The 20,029-nt window shown below is 52.2% G+C and overlaps 1 protein-coding gene across 1 annotated transcript in view; it reads right to left on the reverse strand.

Annotated features, from left to right (window-relative positions):
* Positions 1–518: 518 nt before the first annotated feature.
* The window catches only part of LRRK1 (leucine rich repeat kinase 1), a 127,367-nt gene continuing 107,856 nt past the window's right edge, over positions 519–20,029 (reverse strand). Inside the window, exons 25-33 of the mRNA XM_047086572.1 lie at positions 19,680–19,877; positions 17,542–17,819; positions 15,501–15,695; positions 14,387–14,538; positions 8,815–8,932; positions 7,650–7,766; positions 4,190–5,037; positions 3,708–3,809; positions 519–1,907 (exon numbers count right to left, since the gene is read on the reverse strand). Coding sequence (XP_046942528.1) covers positions 1,730–1,907; positions 3,708–3,809; positions 4,190–5,037; positions 7,650–7,766; positions 8,815–8,932; positions 14,387–14,538; positions 15,501–15,695; positions 17,542–17,819; positions 19,680–19,877 — 2,186 coding nt within the window. The 3' untranslated portion in view covers positions 519–1,729. The remainder of the gene's footprint in view (positions 1,908–3,707; positions 3,810–4,189; positions 5,038–7,649; positions 7,767–8,814; positions 8,933–14,386; positions 14,539–15,500; positions 15,696–17,541; positions 17,820–19,679; positions 19,878–20,029) is intronic.

Below are 20,029 nucleotides of genomic sequence, written 5' to 3' on the forward strand. Positions count from 1 at the left end.
CCGTTGGCTGATCACCTGGCCTCTCCTCACAGCAGCCTGGGCCTCGGGCTGGGAGGAGGCCAGATTAGAAAGGCGGGTTAGGACTAAATCGTGGGGGCCCTGTCGGCCTCTAGCAGTCTGGCTGCAGGTTATAGAGCACAGGATTCGGGCAGGGGAAGGACGGGACCCTGTTTGCACTTGGGGGGGAACTGGGCAGCTGTGGCGTGCTGGAATGAGAAGGAAAGGAGAGGAGAGCAGTGACCACCAAGGCCCAGTTCAGGGACAGGGCGGGACAATGCTGATGATGTGGGCAGGAGGCGTAGCCGAACAGCCCCTGTAGGACTCAGTGCCCAGGCCAGCAAAATGAAGTGGGGAGACTAAGCGTGGCTGTTTCTGCCCACGGAATCTGCTGTGGAACTCCTTGCACGGGGGCAGCCATGGGCAAGGGGTGGTTTTCCTTTCCACCCCTGCAGGGAGCAGGCCTGGGTGGGACAGACCCATGCTGTTAGGACACGCACTCTAAGACAGAGGCTGTGACATCGTTCTCAAGAGGGTCTGTTTATTTTCAGATAAAAGGAACCACATTTGCCTGCATACCCCAGCAAATCTTAAGCTTGGTTTTCATAACTTAATTTTAGAAAAAGATTAACAACTTGAACTGGAGTATGACCTCACGGTCATCCTGCCATCCCGGGTGAAGCAGCCTCAAACGGTTACTCTGGGTAACCACGCGGTACGTGTGCGTGTGCGTGTGTGTGCATCATTTGTAAAAATTCTTGCCGTCACACCCATACACCCCCCATTAACAATTTCACTTTTTCTACTCTGCTGTACACGTGTGTAGTAAATGTTTAGCAAATACATCATTTGGTAGAAGCCCCATACAATGTGACTTCACAACTGAGGCCCAACCACTGAGCTATTACTTAATTTGTTAAAGTGATAAGCAAGATTATTATGTGCAAACAAACAGGGTTTGCGTTCCAGCTGCGTCCAAGTGTATTTTACAAAGCTATAAACACACGGCCCTTTCTCAAGTCCTGCTGATTGAGTTTCCCCTGCCTTTTGTCGGCAGAAGAAGAATGTAAAGGCTGAGGCGGTGCTCTGGGCACTGGACTAGCTCTGGGCTTTCTGGCTGTGTCACTTGAAGGAACTCATTCATTCCCCCAAGGGTTTCTCACACAGAGACTTTCCTGAGCGGGAGATACCTGATCTCCGCTTGCCTAAGCGGGGCCCCAGGCCCCGGGGACCCAGAGGCTTGTGAAATGTCCTGAGAGCCTGGAGGCCCCTGGGGGGAAGGGGCAAGGGTCATCGCCCTCCTCCCACCCTGCCCCGAACTGCTCCCCTAACTGAGAGCCTCTAGTGTAATTCTGTCCCAGCCGTGGGGAGGAAAACGGGCAGGCCTGCTCTGTAAAGGCCCAGCGCACACCCCTACTGTGTGTGACCCAGCACAGAGCAGGATCCCCCTCCCCTGCTCTTTGGAAGTGGATGCAGGAGGCAGGGAGAGTTTCTCCCACCCATCTTCTCTCCGCAGTGGGAGAATGGAGGTAGGCAGCTAACTCCGCCCTGGAGAACCGGAGAACCCCAAAACCACCGTCAGGGTGGTAACTTCTCAGCATTTGTAGCAGCAAGTGGTTCACGGGAGAACCCAGTCCGTCTTCTGGGTCCTCGGGAGGCTGCGGGCTGCAGGCAGAGGGGTCAGGGTGTGGGCCCGGCGCGGCCACTCTGCACAACTGTCATTCCATAGGAATTACCTTCTCTTCCGCATGCAAGCCTCCAGCCGGCCCAGCTCTTCGTAGGAGTGGTAGAAAACATCAAACTCCCTGGTGCCCCAGCCCCTCCAGACAGCCAGGCACCATTCCATGTTTTCGTTCTCAAAGCCACACACAACCGTGTCCTTTGCCACCACGGCCGCATCCACAAGCGCCCTACAGAGAGAGGGGGGTCTGAGAAAACCTGCAGGGGTCCCCACCTAGTCGGGGCCAGGACCCCCAGCCTGCACCTTCTTGGGAGCCTGGCTAAGCGGGTGCATCTGTCCATCCCGGCCTAGCAGCTGCGATGTTCTCTGATGCCCTGCTTCCCTGGGTGGTCCAGCCTGCGGGCAGAGACTTCCTACCATCTGAAGAAGAGCCTAGCATGGCAGTGCACATTGATGGGGACTGTCTGTAAGGGACTCAGGAAGGCCACAGATACAACGAGAGCAGGTAGCCTCTATAACTGGACCCAGACTCCCAAGTGTTGGAAAACACCAACTTTGACTCCTGCTTGTGAATGGCCCATGATGGATTTGAAGCACTGACTCCCTTCCCTTGCCGTCTGCTCGGGCATGGCTCTTCTCCTGTGCAAAGTGCCCAGCTTAGGGAAACGGGGCGGTATATCGGGCAGAAGACCTGTGCCAACATGTCCTAACTATATACACTAGTTTTTTGAGGCTGTGGATTGTTTTGCTGATCTGTGCGCGCACCGGTTTTCCTTCTGGGCCTCTGCTGGGCCGTGCAGCCCACGTCTGAGCCCTCACTGCCTTGCCCTGTGGCCAGCACGCAAACTGGCATGCACAGGGCCTCTGGTCTCCTCGGGGCCTTGCACACTGCAGGCACTCACTAGCTATTTGCCGACAGGATCAATGTCTCAGATGCATTGCAGAAAGCTGGGGGGCAGGGTTCAGGCTATGGACCCCCTGTCAGCTGGCTGCCTGGGCTGCTTTCTCCCTACAGTGAACACGCCTGGCTCCTAGTAAACCTGTCTTTAGGGGCTGAATAGGAAAAACGACACCAGGGAAAAATTCAGGAACACAAATCATGGGCAGTCTGAGGTTAGCAGGCCTGGGCTCTACAGACCCGCCTGCTCCCCAGAAGCCCCGCTTGCGATCTGGTAACTACTTTGGCCCACAAACTCAGTCGGGACTCAGCGAAAACACCCAGATCTTGTTTCTGGAATCACTGGCACAGCAGGGGTCAATGGATCTGGTGACTCTCCGAGAACGCTCAGTGCGTTCAGGCAAGGGAGGGGACCTGCCATAGATGTTTCCCCTCCCATTGTCGTCCCATTCTGGGGAAAATGGGTCAAATGGTGTTTGTCCATAAGCGAGATTTATAGCATGGGGCTCAGTAGACAGAGTGAGGTGTGGACACTGCTGGCTGCAGGGGACTCTGAGGATACCAGCTGGTGCCAGCCTCCCATGCCCACAGCCATGCTGTCCTGCCCCAGAATGACCCTCACAGTGGGGTATGACCTGCCTCCTGGTCGGACACCACCCAACAGGTATGGAGCCATGGATGAGCCTGGGCTTGGGCATGGTGGAGGGTGGTGGGTGCTAGGTCTGTGACTCCAGTGGGTGCTATATGGGCAGGTGGAGCACCCAGGAAGGGCCCTCCCACTTGGCGGGGAGGACAGTGAATCACCTGGCTCCCTGTTTCCATTTCAGCTGAACTCCGGCCCTGGAGACACATCCCAGTCAGGAGACCTGGTCCACAGGTGCACGGGGTATGCCAGAAACAGACAGCCATGACCACTGGCTGATGCCTGGTTCAGCTGGTATTTGCTGAGCCCCTAGGTGCTGCCTGGAGGACCCCATTTTGTTCCTTCTCTGCCTTATGGCCACACCGGTAGATGTGGCATTTATTTGCGGAGGCCAGAAGGGCGAGAGGCCATTGTGCGGGGATGTGGTGGAGGGGCCTAGATTCCCCACATCACACCTCGGGTCCTAAAGGAGGTGCCCTCAGTCTTACCCACGCGGAGTCAGCTCGCGGGCTTTTAAGACGGCGATGACACGGCCCCTCTGGCCTCCGGCGTCCTTCTCCAGGCCGATGACGATAACATCGCCGCCGCGCCTGCGAAACCAAAACCGAGAAGGGGAAGCATTTTGTCCAGGGCTGTGCTCTCCAGAGGAAACGGAGCCGGCGTGCAGAGAAGCACGGCCACAAACGCGCAGTCTCAGTGAATGGATCGAGTTACCGGGAGGGCACCGAAGCCGGCCCCAGAAGGCCTTTCCCAGCGGGAAACCCAATCGCAGCTGACCACGGCTCTGCCTTGTGCTGCCGGCAGCTTCCCTGCGGGCAGGTGAGCGTCAGCGCAGCCCTTCTCAGGTTTGCTAAAGAGATCCCTCCAGGCCCCAGCACAGAGGGGGTGGCCCCTGATGGCCCCTGATGCCACAGCATCTGAAAGCTCCCTCAGGCAGCACAGGAATGTGCCCCACTCCCGGGAAACGTACCTGGGGACCCAGATGACGTCTTTCACGGCTAGGATCCTCACGGCCTGCAGGTGCTGGCTGAAAGCCTCCCCGTCCACGGGGGTCAGGTCGTGCTCAGACCTGTCAGAGCCCGCGGTGGGCTCGTGCAGCCTGTCGGAGTCCTCGTAGTTGGCGGCGAAAGGCACGCTGGCAGAGCTTGCCGGGGAGCAGGGCAGGCTTGAGGATGACCTGGGGGCCCGGTGGGGGGAGGATGAGGCGGAGGACGTGGAGCAGTAGTCAGTCAGCGAGTCCTGGTGGGTCAGGATCTGCGTGCCCAGCTCCTCGCTGTACATGATGCTCACGTCCGCGATGGAGTCCCCCTTGGGCTCTTTGGGGCTGGCTGTGTGGCCGCCGCAGGGCTCTGGACCCAACGGGCACACAGGAAACATGTCTCTGAGCGGGCTGGGGTCCCCGCAGAAGTACCGGGCGCACAGCTGGTAGGTAGCTGCGTGGTACATCACCAAGGAGTTGGCCCTGTCGTCCAGGCACCAGACGACCTCCTCCCCCCTGCACTCGGAGCTGCCCACGACCGAGGTGACCACCGAAGGGGCCGAGTAGGGCTCCAGCCTCCTGCTGATCTCCAGGGCCACACAGTCGATGACCAGCAGGCCGGGCCCATTGCTGTACCAGACCTCGGAGCCGCTGTTGACCACCTCCATGGCCTTCACGGGGTAGGGGTTCTGCCGTGTGTCTTCATCTGGGATGCTAAACTTGGACCTGTTGGCTGTGTGTGAGCACAGGTAGGAGCAGCTGTCGTCCGGGGCACCCCGCACCACGGGAAACACTGCCACAAGCCCGTCGGCCAGGCCTGCCAACACCAGGTAGGAATTCTGCAAGGAAAAGACAGCACCGCTCACTGGTTGCACGCATTCCAGGGGAGGAAACAGCACGGGCGCAAGACTCATCTCGGCACACACCTCGTGCACCCCAGAGGAGCAAGGCTCCTAAAGAGGCAGGGGCTGCCAGTGGGACCTTCTGGACGTGCTCCCAAGGGAGGTAACCCAGGCCCAGCTGAGCCAGCCTGCCCGTCTGGCAGTGAGCAGGAGAGGAACGTGTCTGGGGAGAACGAGGCCCATGGCACCCAGGGGAGGAGCGCATGCGGCCTGAACCACGTGGCCCGCCTTGGCTCAGGCTGGGTTCTTGCAGTGTGAGCAGGAGGGGTCTGCCTTCTCCTTCAGGCCACAGGAGCCTCCTTCAGAGGCAGGATGTGGCTCCCCCCCCCCCCCCCCCCCCCCCCCCCGCCGGTGAACTCTGCTGGTTAACGACGGGACAGTAGCTGTGGGCAGAGTGTGGGGCTGCTTGCCGTCTCCTGCCCGCCAGCCCCACTGGGCAGGCTCTGCGCGCCCACCCCCCACCCTCTTGCCCTGGGTGCTGGCCTGCCACAGGAAGGGCCACGTCTCATCTGTTTCTCTGGCTCCACCCGGTCTTCTGCGCCCGTAGACAATACGAGCCTGCCGACCTCATTTATTCTTGAAGAAATTGCTTCCAACTCAACCCTCTTGTGGAGGCGCTTCTTGGACACTGTGCCTACACTCCCCAATTAGCACACCTACCCTGAAATGCCTAGCTGGCAGTGCTAGGGTCCATGGGTTGCTCTCCGCCCCTGCAGTGAAGCATGTGATCTTCTACGGCACCAGAGATCACTGGGCAAAGTTGCAAGGACAGCGCTAAATGCTGGGACCCACCCCAGGCATCCCAGGAGCATCCCTGTGGAGTCGGGGACAGAGGGCGGCTTTGATGCCCGGTTGCCCAGCTTGGGCTGGGGCACCACAGGAGAGGTTCGGGAGCACAGAGCCGAAGCCACAACAGAGTGAGGATCCAGGCCTGTATCAGCCAGGGTGAGTGGCAGAAAGCCCCCTTTCTGGGACCCGAGCACCCTGGGAACCCGGGAGGCGGGGCTGTCCAAGGTAACAAGGGAACCAGCTCGAGCTCAACAGTGAGGTCAACAAGTCCTAGGAACATTTATCAAAATCCATCTTCAGAATTTTAGGGAAGAAAACAGCCAAAGCAAACAAGAGCAATGTCTCTATCCGATCCCGGCCCTGGGCCCCAGTTGGGGCGGCGAGCCCCACGGCCCGGCTGGGTGTGAACGTGCGCGTGCAAGAATGCAGGGGCCGCCGTAGCGGCCACAGGGCGGCCTGGCCTCGGAGGGGCAGGCCCCTGACAGGGAGGCTCCGCACAGAGCCGGCTTTATTCCCTCTGGTGGCGCGGGCGGTGGTGCCCTGGCTCGGGGGCTCTGGCCAGCAGTGGCCTTAAATAGCGCTTTGTGTCATGTTCTCCTGTGCTGTGGGGCAGACCGGGTCCCGCACTGCCCAGCCTCACCCATGGGGCCACAGTCGTAAATGACTCGAGGGTGGATTTCAGACTTTTTTTTTTTTTTTTTAAAGAAATAAACTGTAGTAGGATGAAGAACGTATATATTTCACCACTGCCAGGAAGTAATAATAATGCTCACATTTACCCAAGTGCTTGCGCCCAGAGCTTGGGGCACGTTATGCCCAGGGAACCCTCTCTGACTGCTTCTTATCCTCGATTTGCAGATGGGAAAACTGAAATTGGATGGTGACAGCCAGCATGTTTTAAACAAACACCACCAATAAAGACACCGATAATGATTCCTTGAGCGTCTACCATGAGCAGAGAGGACGACCAGAGTGGCCTGAGAGCACCACTGGGGCCCCGGGGCCGGGGCAGGCCAGCTGCTCAGAGCAGGGTCGGGGGTCTTTGATCTTGAGAACTGAACAGGAGGTAGTCCTGCAGGGGCATGTGGGGTGGGACTGTTGCTAACAGGCAGGGTCTCCTCAGAGTGCAGTGCTGGATGCGGTGGGGAGCAGGGGGCCGGCAGGGGGAGGCTCGCCGGCCCTGCAGAAGGGCAGGGTCCCACTGGAGGAGCAGGAGAGCCCGACCCCCGGGCTGTGGAGATTACCACGTGGGCTTCCATTTCAGAGAGGTGGGGGCTAGAAGGTCAAGGACATGGACAAAGAGGGACCCAGGTCTCAGGCTGACAGTGGGCACCACAAGTGGGGGGAACCGACTGTTCCCCAGGGGTGGGGGCAGGGGGACCGGCGCCTGTTGAGTGGCTCTGGGGTGGTGCTGGCCCTGACAGGTGGGGAAGTAACCCCCCACGCCACTATCAGAAGGGGAAGGGCACACGTCTAAGTGCTCTTTTACTCTGGGACCATGGCATTTGCAGGCGGAATGCAAGCTTCCACTCAGCCCTCTGCTTTGCTGGTTACATAGGTTCTTGAAAAGGCACTAATCATGGTCTGTCTTTCTAAGGCTGACTGTGACCTGCCCTGGGTTTGCTGGTCCAAGAGGGCCCGGCTTTGCTCCCACTCCTCATACTGTTCCCCCCAAGCTGGGTGGGCAGAGGGAGTCCCACACCAACGGAAGAGGAAGTGAGAATCAGACACCCGGGCAACCACCTTTCCCCTTACCTCACCTTTTTAAGAACAGGCACTGCCAATAAGCAGGTGACGACAGCCGGGGTGTCCAAAGCCCGTTGGGGTGTGTTTAAGGGGCACATGCCCTTGAGGCTATAGATGTAGATCTTCTGGTCCTGCAGAGGCAGAGGAGCCAACGTGAGACTCAGGCTGGAACATGGCGGCCATTTCCTACCAGGTGCGTTCTGCCTTGGGAATCCCTTTGTGCTTTAAAAAGTAACACGTTGGCTATCTGGTTGTCTGTTTTCATATTCCTATTCTTGGCAGAAATGTTGAAAACTACAGAAGAGTTTAAAGAAGAAATGTAAAATCGCCCATAACCCATTATTTGGAGAAAATTGCCATGGGGACGTGGGGCCCAGACTCCGTTTCCTCTGGGTATCTGTGTGTTTGTGTCCGCATTCCCGGCAAATGTGGGACCACACGACTGTGCTGGTTTCCCTCACTGATCTCGAGACAATACCCAGCAGGCGGGAGGAGGCCCTGCCCTGCCTGGCCGGTGAGGGAAGTGTGTCCGAGTGCCTCTGTGCTGCCCGTCGCTCAGGGATGCCGTAGCCTGGCTAACCTGCTGTCAGAAGCTCAGGATGTTTCCAGGTTTTCATGACTAGGTGTTTCTTTGGGGTGAACATTCAATAGTACAGACACGTCTGCCTGCTCTTCTCTGCATACCTGGGACGGCTGCACCCGTCCCCCACTGCCCTGACCGGCCCCACACCACCAGGAGCTTCACAGCATTTGTTTGGTGCATCCCTCTCTGCATTTCTCAGAAGACAGCTTCTCGGGCTTTCCACTGACTTCTTTGACGGGAAGGCAAAAAGCCTTCAGAGCTGAGTGGATTTGCTGTGTAGATCCGGCTGTGTTATAAGAAACCTGGTCACTTCACTAACCTAATGGGGTTCTCCTGCTGCGATCCTGCCCCTGATACTTATCCCGGCTGAGTCTCAGTCACCAGGCAGGGACAAGGCAGGCTGTTGGCCTTGGTGAGACGCTTCTGCTTCCCAGGGCTGCTGCCACTGTGCCGGGGGCCTCACACGTGCAGGTGGGGTTCATGTGATATTCAGACTTACCTGGGCATCCTGTATTTTTATTTGCTAAATCTGGCTTCACACGGACTGCACCCTGTGCTGCCCACCTCGATGGCCCACCCTGCATGGTGGCAGTTACCTCAGTGGCCGTCCACAGAGAGTTCTGGACCTTGAGCTGACAGCTTAGTGTCATTCCCGCACAGCTCATCCGCTGCACCTCCATGAGGCCCTTCTCCGTGTTCACCACCGTGTAGTTCCTGCAATGGGCAACCACAGTGTGGTCAGCTCATGGTGGCCAGGGGCCACCTCCCTTATGTCGGCTCTTGGCCTGAAGCAGCCTTGGAGGAGGACATCGGCTACAGGCCTTGAACCCAGAGTTGAATTTTGCCATGTTCTGAGAGACTCCAGAACTGTTCATGGCATTGGGTGCAAGGGGGTTCTGGCCCCACTGGTAGTGCTCGAACATCCGGGCAACGAAAGGGCCTTCCCTTTGGGAAGAGAGACACTCTTCTGTGACATTGGAGGGTTCAACGAGCTGCCCCCAGTGTGAAGAAGGGGCACAGGGGGCTGTACCTCCACCGAAGCCATTCACTGCCCTCCCACTGGCCTTATCTGCTGCACCCCAGTAGCAGGGGAACCTCTCAATATCACAGTAGACAAAGTCAAGACTAAAGATAGATGGGTGAATTTCATAGTAGGCTGGGGGGCCTCAAAACACCCCTTCCAACCTAGGTGCTCTGAGAACTAATAAGCCGTCATTTATGAGGGCAGCTGTGTGCTCACCAGGTCTGGCCACCTGCTAGCATTTCTGTCTCCGCACTGTCCTCAGTGGCATCCCAGTGTGCTCACTGTCTGAGGCAGAGACTGAAGTTCTTTACCCAGGTCACACACATCTTTTGTCCACACTTCCCTTGGTCTTTATGTGTCTGTCTGTTGACTGACTTCCTTCCCCTCTTTCTCTTTTTTCTCCGGCAGGTTATGTGCTGAGGATTCCGGGGGTGGGGGTGTCCTATGAGGTCCTCACATCCTGGGGTGCCATCTGTCTCAGCCCCCTGCTCCCAATCTCGAGTCTCGGTCAGATTCTATTTGATTTTTTCAGGTACGAACATTTCCTCATTGGGGTTGTGGATTTCTATTGGGGATGTCTGGTTCTCCTTTTGTGATTATTAATGATCATTGTCTACATGCATTATTTCAATAGAGATCACAAAAGGCGGACATTCTGTTTCTGGCATTTCTTCCTCATTTATTAGCTTCATTTATTCTCAAAAGAGAAACTTCCTCCTTTTATCTCTTTTGTTACCCTGGGGTACACATAGGAAAGACAGGATACAACCTTGACTCCTCTGTATGTGCCGAGTTTCAAAATAATGTGTTGGTTCTCTAGGAGCCTCCAATGGTGATCAATGAGGGGTTTTTGTTTATTGGCTTGTTTTTCCTAAACAGCATTAGAAACTCATGAATGTAAACAATTTGATGTACCTCAGTCCACTGCAGTTCCTCTTACTAATGGCTGGCCGGCTGCCCTATCTTTGGCCAGTGGGAACCTCTTTGGGTTGGCTCCTAAATCCCTTTAATCTACCCTCATAAGTGTCTGATGGCATCCTTGATTCTACTGTGTCAGATGTTTCTGGCTGTCTTCCTGTCCCAGACCTGGAGTCAGCCACTTCTCAGATAAGCTTTGCTTCCTCATGGTATTTAGAGACCATCATGTGGGTCCCAGAGCTCATCATTGGTAACTGGTCATCGTCTCTAGGCCTTTTCAATGGGCAGGATGAGGAAACATGAGTTCATTTTTCTTAAAGATACAATATATCATGAGCCTAAAAATTTAAATTCAGAACTGCAACTTTTTTATTTAACCTCTCTTTCATATTTTGCATGCCAAAGAGCCCAATGTGCAACGCGTGACACCACTGTAATTACCCACTTTGCCCTGCAATTACAAGCAAAGCCTTAAAATAGCAATAACAACACTGCTACCAATGATGTAAAAACTGAAAACATATATCTTTACATATATAAATAGAAATTAATAAACACACACACACACATATATGTATTTTTTTAGGCCATGGTTCCTTAGACTATGTCTTAGGTCAGAGCACTCAGTCCCAGTGCCATAAAACCTGATGTGAAGCTCACCTAGGCTGACCTAAGGAAAATGGCAAATTTCCTTCCCTTTATCTCATTGTGTCTTAAGCTTCACTTTGTCTAAGCCTTATTATATTTTAGCACCTATAAATGTCTGCCACAAGGCTTACTAGAAGACTCCTCATGCCATGAAATGCTCTCGTGGCTCTGAAGATGTCACACTACGTAGGTGAGAGAGACCACACACTTTGGCCAGGACTGACGGGTCTCATATTAGATGGTGATTTGGGGGAGTCTGAAAAGTCTTTGATGCTCTTTCCAATACCCTGTCATTTTGGTCCGGTGACCTCCTCCTTGTTTCTCAATGATCTTATCCCCACTTTACCCCAGCCAGCCTCTCCCAAAGTTGCATATCAGATCTTGCCTTTCCTAATATTTTCATCCCTCCCACCCACTCAATGTCAAGCATCTGTTTTCTGACCACTACCTCCTGGTTTCCCAGATCACTCCACCTACTACCATAACTCATTACGGGTGTGTGTGTGTGTGTGTGTGTGTGTGGCGGAGGGAGGGTTTACACTCTGCCAAGACTTAGGATTTCCTGGTATATTCCATTGTTCCTCATCCGTTTTATGGCCTCCCTTAGGTTCTATGATCCATCTCTGTCATGTGCCATTTGAAAATACCCACCCCCCCATGCCCTTCTCTCCTTCCTGGCAAAAACCCAACTCGGCTTAAAAACAACGGTTGCCTATCTTGCAATGTGGGTCAGCAAAGCATGCTGGGGGAACTCACAGTCTCCAACCTCCAGTGGGCCTCAGTGCCATCCTGCAATCACCCTGGTCTCATGTGTCACTGCTCACATCACACGTCATCATTTTCTGCTCGAATATTCAAAACCTCTCCCCATGCTTTTGACCCTCCTGCCACTTCACTGAGAAAAAGATGCAACTAGAAGGGAAGGCCCACAAACTCTCATTTAAGGGCACCAGTTGTGCTTGGCTCTGGGTCCCCTGCTCCTCTCAATACTCAGCAACTGCACTCTGGTGACTGTCCTCTCCCTCCCACCCCCAGCATCATTGACTTCTTCGACTATCAAGCTGCAAATAGCATCCATGTTAAAACAAAGTCCCCTCAGGACAGGAGAACTACTCCAACTAATAAATGACCCCAGGAGTGTTTCAGGATACAAAATAATGATATAGGAATCTGTTGTGTTTTTATACACTATTAGCACGCTAGCAGAAGGAGAAATTCAGAAAACATTCCCATTTACAACTGCGCCAAAAAGAATAAAACACCTAGGAATAAATTTAATCAAGGAGGTGAAAAACCTGTACTCTGAACACTTAAGACATTGAGAAAAGAAATTGAAAATGACACAAATAAATGAACAGCGTGTTTCTGGACTGGAAGAATTAATGTTGTTAAAAGGCCCATGCTGCCCAAAGTGGTCTACAGAGTCAATGCAATCCCTATCAAAATAGGAACAGCATTTTTCACAGAACTAGAACAAATAATCTCAAAATTTGTATGGAGCCACAAAAGACCCCAAATAGCCAAAGCAAGCTTGAGGCAAAAGATTAAAGCTGGAGGCGTCACAATCCCTCATTTCAAACCATACTACAAAGCTGTGGTAATCCAAACAGTGTGGCACCAGGATAAAAACAGACACATAGATCAGTTGGACAGAATAGAAAACCCAGAAATGAGCTCACAACTATATGGTCAATGAATCTTTGAATTTGTTTTGACATTTATTTATTTTTGAGAGACAGAGAGAGAATACGAGTCGGGGAGGGGCACAGAGAGAGGGAGACCCAGAATCTGAAGTAGGCTCCAGGCTCTGAGCTGTCAGCACAGAGCCTGACACAGGGCTTGAACTCCTGAACTGTGAGATCATGACCTCAGCTGAAGTTGGATGCTTAATTGACTGAGCAACCCAGGCGCCCCAATGAATCTTTGAAAAAGTAGGAAAGAGTGTCCAATGGGAATAAGACAGTCTCTTTGACAAACAGTGTTGGGAAAACTTCACAGCAACATGAAAGAGAATGAAACTAGACCACCTTCTTACACCATACACAAAATAAACTCAAAATGGATTAAAGACCTAAATGTGAGACATAAAACTTATAAAAGAACACATATGCAGTAAACTCTTGGACATCAGGCTTAGCAATATTTTTTTGAATCTGTCTCCTCAGGTAGAGGCAACTAAAGCAAAATAAACAATGGGACTGCATCAAACTAAAAAGCCTTTGCACAGCAAAGGAAGCCATCAGCAAAATGAAAAGGCAGCCTACTGAATGGCAGATGATATTCGCAAATGAAGTATCTGATAAGGGGTCAGTATCCAAATATATAAAGAACTCATACAACCCGACACCAAGAAAACAAGCAATCTGACTAATAAATGAGCAGAGGACCTAAATAGGCATTTTTTCAAAGAAGACATCCAGATGGCTAACAGACACATGAAAAGATGTTCAACGTCACTCATCATCAGGGAAATATGACACAAACCCACAATGAGATATTACCTCACTCCTGTCAGAAGGGCGAGTATCAGAAAGACAAGAAACAAGTGTTGGTGAGGATGTGGAGAAAAGGAAACCCTCGTGCACCATTGATGGGAATATAAATTGGTGCAGCCACTCTGGAAAACAGAATGGGGACGCCTGGGAGACTCAGTCCATTAACCAGCTTCCAACTTCGCCTCAGGTCATGATCTCACAGTTCGTGAGTTGGAGCTCCACGTCGGGCTCTCTGCTGTCAGCACAGAGCCTGCTTCGGATCCTCTGTCCCCCCACCCTTGCTCCTCCCCCATTCATACTTTCTCTCCCTCTCTCAAAAATAAAAATATTTAAAAAAAGGAAAACAGTATGGAGGTTCCTAAAATAGCATATGATACAGTAATTCCATTTCTGGGTATTTACCTAAAGGAAACGAAAACACTGATTTGAAAAGATACATGCACCCCTGTGTTTACTGCAGCATTATTTACAATAGCCAAGATATGGAAACAACCCAAATGTCTATCCATAGATAAACGGATAAAGGCACTTTATACACACACACACACACACACACACACACACACACACACCACACACACACAGAATATTACTCAGCCATAAAAAGGAACGAAATCTTGGCATTTGCAACAGCTTGGATGGACCTAGATGTATTCTGCTAAGTGAAATAAGTCAGAGAAAGACAAACACCATATGATTTCAATTATATGTGGAATCTAAAAAACAAAAGAAAAAATAAAGCAGAAACAGACTCATAAACACAGAGAACAAACTGGTGGTTGCCAAAGGGGAGTTGGGGTGAGAGAATGGATGAAACAGGTGATGGGGATTAAGAAGGAAAAAACCAACAAAAAGCAAAGCCCTGTGTTGACCCCACCCCTGGCAGACACCACCTTCTCTTTGCTCCTCTTAAGCACAAATGCATACATGCCTGTCATTTGCATGGACTCAGTTTTCTCTCTGGAGCAAACTCCATCAGGCTCCCAACCCACCGTCCGTAAACATCTCTCACCATGGTCAGCCCTGACTGCTCCCCAAGTGCATGGTCACCCCAGCAGGGCAAAGTAAGCCTCAGGACATTACCTGGACTCCTCTTTCCCATCCCAGAACACCACCATGTACTCCTGGCCCTGGGATGAGAAGAAGGCCGTCTGCTTCCCACAGGGTAGCTGGTACATGAACGTTGCAAAGGTTGGGTCCTTCATCTGGCTCACCACCGACAGGGCCAGTGGGCGCTGAGGGAGAGAGGCCACCAGAGCCATGAGCAAGGGTCACTTAAACCAGATTGATGCCTATATTGCCCATGAAACCAATGGTCTTGAACAAGGGAGGAAGGTCTAGAAACTGCTCAAAACAAGAGGCTGAAACAACTTCAGATGCCAGAGTGTCTGGGTCATCACTGTCGATGGCAACTTGAACTTTGGTCCTCTGGTTGGCTTAAACTCTAAGATTTCAACCTCCATGCCTATAGACATACAATCTTGTAAAGGATTTTTCTCAGAAGCTTCTTTTACTCCCAATACATTGAATTAGTATCTCTAGTTTGATGAATGCGTTTTAACCTTGAAACCACTGGCCTCTTCCCCAAACAGCTAAGTTTTAAAATGATAATATGACGGGGCACCTGAGTGGTTCAATTGCTTAAGCATCCAACTTCAGCTCAGGTCATGATCTTGCAGCTTGTGGGTTTGAGCCTCGCATTGGGTTCTCTCCTGTCAGCATGAAGCTCACTTCAGATCCTCTGTCCCTCTCTTTCTCTATGCCTCCCCTGCTTGCACTCTCTCTCTCTCAAAAATAGACATTTAAAAAAAGTGATAATATGACTCCTGCTCTCACAAGCAAACTTGCTCCCCATTTCTTTAAAAAGAGATACGTACATTCTCTCTGCTCTTGCATGGGGACTGTACTGCTATAAAGGGGCTGGTATGTTTTGCTTGCATGATGGTGTGACATAAAAGTGGAGAGGAAAAAAAGCTCATTTTTCCTGAGAGTGACACACACACAAAAAGATGAGCTGGATGTATTAGGACAGTAAACATCTCTTTCTAGAAGGGATGAGCAGAGGAGCGTTGCCTCATTTGTTCTAGACCTTTAGTGAAGGATGGGCAGTTAGCTGTACACGTGCATTCTGGAGACACAGACCCTCCACCACTGTGGCAGGAGGTGTCTGGTCCCCCAGGCCCTGGGCCCCCGGTACCTTCTCGGGCTTTGTGTCCCAGCACTCCATCATGAGTGCCTGCAGGCGATGGAACTGCACCTCCTCGGGCTGCCCCAGAACAGGACGGATGCCCTTGGACAGCTTCTTGGCGATCTGAAGCTGGTGGTGGCCCAGCGCTGGCCGCTGCCCCGACAGCAACTCGTAGAGCACCATTCCATAGGAGAACATGTCTACCTGGGCAAAGAGGCAAGCCAAGTTAGGTCCCCTGCCTGGGCCCAGCACCTTTGAGAAGCTGGCCCTGAGATGGAGGGAGCAGGAGGACACAATTAGACAAGGGATCCTGTCCAAAGGGATACAATCATCAATCATCCACCAATGAATGTATCCATCACTTCCTACCTGTTGAAACATCTGGCCAACCATCTGACCATGCATCATTCTGTCCCTTTCGCCACCCATCTTTGAATCCTTCCTTCCTTCCTTCCTTCCTTCCTTCCTTCCTTCCTTCTTTCCACCTATCCATCATCCATCTATCCATTCCCCCACCCACCCACCCATCCATCCAATAAACACACACTGAGAACTTGCTAACTGCCAGCCACTGGTTAAGGGCTGCAAGGATGTCATGTTCCTTTATGCTTGAGAATCAAGACAAGGCAGGAGAACACGGACTCTCAGCTTAATGTGCTTGGCACTAGAAGAGCAGTGTCTGCAAATCATAAAGGGGGGATGTTTCCTAAATCATAACATGTTGACTCCTCTAATTTTAATGTTATTGGGGCGCCTGGGTGGCGCAGTCGGTTAAGCGTCCGACTTCAGCCAGGTCACGATCTCGCGGTCCGTGAGTTCGAGCCCCGCGTCGGGCTCTGGGCTGATGGCTCAGAGCCTGGAGCCTGTTTCCGATTCTGTGTCTCCCTCTCTCTCTGCCCCTCCCCCGTTCATGCTCTGTCTCTCTCTGTCCCAAAAATAAATAAACGTTGAAAAAAAAAATTTTAATGTTATCAAAAGGCCCAGTAAGGAGAAGTTAGTATAGGCCTCCATGAGGGCCAAGAAATAATGTTTTAGCGGGAGAACGGCTGAGATAGACCTGAGAATTTTCAACGTGAAGGTCCCTGTTATAATCTTAGTTTCAAGGTGCCTTGCCTGTGTCACCTGCTACTTAAGAAGCTCTTATTTTTATCACCCTGATTTGCCTTTTCTATTTCGGTTAATAACCACAGGCGATGAGTTAACCTACACATGCTAAGGTCATTCTTCTTCCTGTTTTATTTGAAGGTGGTACAAACTTCCAGTTATAAGATAACATGGGAATGTAATGTCCAGCATTGCCATTTAGGCCGTTCCTGAAGCAATTAGCCAATGACTCATCTGTAAATCACCAAATAATGAAAAATTATAGACCAGGGGAGTTTCAGTGCCGGGCGATTAGTGAAGCAGGGATGGCACCAGCTGTAACATGGTTTTTAGTTGCCTGTGTGCCTGCATCTATTTCAGGGAAGAAGGCAAACATTTAGCCATCATGTTGGCCGAGGCGGGCCAGGCAGCTGCTCGGGAGTCCAGTCCTGTCTTCCTAGAATTCACTCTCTTCTGGCTTTGGAGGATGCTGTCTTGGCCATCTTTGCCATTCAGTTCGTACAATGCCTTGTGGACAGCACCTATGGGCCAGGAGCCTTTGCCATCCTTACTCTGTCTGCCCCTCACGAGTCCCCATGAGGCTGGTCCACTGTCTCCAGTTTACCCATCTAAATGGTAGAGTTGGGACCCAAATCCAGACCTATTTCTGTCTTGGGCTCACTGTCCACTGTGTACCACCTTCATTATGTCTCTGAATCAAGGTTAGAGAATTCAGAGGCTATAGCACCATTCCTGAAGCTAACGAGAGGTCAACTTTGACATTGCTAGGTGGACACAGGCCCCTGTGCATTTCTGGCTCAAGCCATACCCTCCTGGTTGAGCACAGGAGAGGGACAGCCGTGTGCCTGGGGAAACACAGAGCTCAGAGGCTGCAGGTTCCTGGCCTCACCAGGGCCTGGGCTTGGCTGTGGGGCTGGGCTGGGTAGCAGTGGGCCGGGGTGGGTACCTTCTCGTCATACACAATGCGAGGACGGATCTCTGGGGCCTGGTAGCCGGGCGTGCCCTCCACGCCGAGGGCACCCTCATGAAATGACTGCCGTGAGATCCCGTAGTCCGACAGCTTGATGTTGATGTGCTCCTTGACGTCCAGAGACCAGACCAGAATGTTGTCCGACTTCAGGTCACAGAAGATGATGTTTTTCTTGTGCAGGTAGGCCAGCCCAGAGGCAATCTGGTAGGCTATTTTTTGGGTGAGCATGTGTCCCAGGGGCATAAAGGAAGAATCTTTGCAAAGAAAAAAAAAAAGCAAACCATCATTACAACTGTCTTTTCTAACCTTTTTCTCTTCCCAGATACTTTATATTCTACAGATACTTCTCATCATTATCCGTGCTGGATATAGGAGGAGACAGAGAATGACTTTCTGAAGTGCAATAGTATTTAGAACAGACATTGCTTGATTCCCGGTATCTCATGCCTGGAATTGGTGTTTTTACTAAAACAGCAAGGATTCAAAATTCCTAGAGTTCACTGTAGGCCAAGTTTACTATATTGTCAAGGGGTGGGTTGCAGGAGTAAGAGCTTCATTTTAAAAAAGCTCTCAGGGCACCTGGAACTGATCTCGCAGTTCGTGAGTTCAAGCCTTGCATTGGGGCTCTGTGCTGAGTGCTCAGAGCCTGGAGCCTGCTTCGGATTCTGTCTCCCTCTCTCTCTGTTCTTGCCCTGCTCGTGCTCTGTCTCTCTCTCAAAAATAAATAAACATTAAAAAATAAAAGTAAAAAAGCTATCGGGGCACCTGGGTGGCTCAGCTGGTTGAGGGTCTGACTTCAGCTTAGGAGATGATCTCACAGTTCGTGAGCTTGAGCCCCACATCGGGCTCGCTGCTGTCAGCACAGAGCCCACTATGGATCCTCTGTCTCCCTCTCTCTGCCCCTCCCCCACTTGCACTCTCTCAAAAATAAACATTATGGGGCGCCTGGGTGGCTCAGTCGGTTAAGCGTCCAGTTTTGGCTCAGGTCATGATCTCACAGTTCATGAGTTCTAGCCCTGCGTCCGGCTCTGTGCTGACAGCTCAGAGCCTGGAGCTTGCTTCAGATTCTGTGTCTCCTCCTCTCTGCCCCTCCCCTGCTCATGCTCTGTCTCTATCTCTCAAGAATAATAAATAAACTTAAAAAAAATTTAAAAAATAAAAAAAATAAAATAAACATTAGAAAATAAATAAAATAATTTAAAAAGTTCTCTTCCATTGAGGGAGAAACGATTTGAGTTTAATTGCATTTCTTCTTCCTGAATCGAGAGACAACTACCTCTCTCCTTCTGTCAGCTCTTTGGAATTTAGTTACCAATTCATTTCCCACGGAAAATTATTTTAAAATTTCCTTAAAAACTTGGGGTGCCTGGGTGGCTGAGTTGGTTGAGCATCCGACTTTGGCTCAGGTCATGATCTCGTGGTTTCTGAGTTTGAGCCCTGCGTTGGGCTCTGTGCTGATAGCTCAGAGCCTGGAGCCTGGTTCGGATTCTGTGTCCCCCTCTCTCTCCGTCCCACCCCTGCTTGTGCTCTGTCTCTCTCTGTCTTTCAAAAATGCATAAACATTAAAAAATTAAAAAAAAAAAACAACAAAAAAAACTAAGATAAACCTCACCCCAGGGTCTCAGGGTTTTAATGATGATGGACACGTGGCTGGTGGGCTTCTGGGGGCCAGGCTGCAGCCTGGGCCCTCCCTGCCCTGCCTCACTTGAAGCCCTCAACTGCCCCCCTCAGTGGGGCTATTATTATCCCCCTTTTATAGGCCAGCAAACTAAGCACTAATTCACTGGATTATGGCTGAGAACCAGGTCTGGGAACGTGCATGGTTGCATCTGACTCCAAACCCTAAGCTTCTCTAGCCTTGCCAACAGCACCATACAGGGCGTAGACCTGGGGAAGGGCAGGTCTTTGCCCGAGGGGAGTTGGCCACGTGAGCTGTGGGGCAGGCGTGCTCTGCCCCAGGCAGCCAGGCCCAGCAGGAGGAGGGAACCTCCAGGGTACAGCTTCCCTGGGGCCCGTGCTGCCCAGCAAGGGCTCTCTGGTCCCTGAGGGGCTATATCTGGCCAGGCGGGGCCCCAGGCAATCCCTTTCCGGACTGTTCTGGGTGTGGCTAGTACCTCTGGCATTCTCTGACAGCACGGTGTTGAGGCTACCCAGTGGGGCGAGCTCCAGGGCGAAGCAGAGCGGGTGGATGCTGATGCCGATGAGGGACACAATGCAGGGGTGCTGCAGGGCGTGTAGCATGCTGGCCTCTTGCCGGAACTCCGAGAAGTTCTTCATGGCGTCCGTGGCCCGCAGGTGCCTCAGCATGGTGTCTGCGGGGGAGGGCACAGCCATCAGCGCAGCCCAGGGGGGTGAGGGACACAGAGCACCTGCTGCCTTGCTGGGAGCCCCTCTAGGGCCACTCGGGGTGGAGGGCCAGCCACACTCAGAGCTGCCTCATGGGGACTCGAGAGGCTGGAGGGCA

Source organism: Lynx rufus, unplaced genomic scaffold (assembly GCF_022079265.1).
Source record: "Lynx rufus isolate CCGP_SWC_20201006 ecotype Redwood Valley unplaced genomic scaffold, mLynRuf1.p SCAF_21, whole genome shotgun sequence".
Taxonomy (NCBI): Eukaryota; Metazoa; Chordata; class Mammalia; order Carnivora; family Felidae; genus Lynx; species Lynx rufus.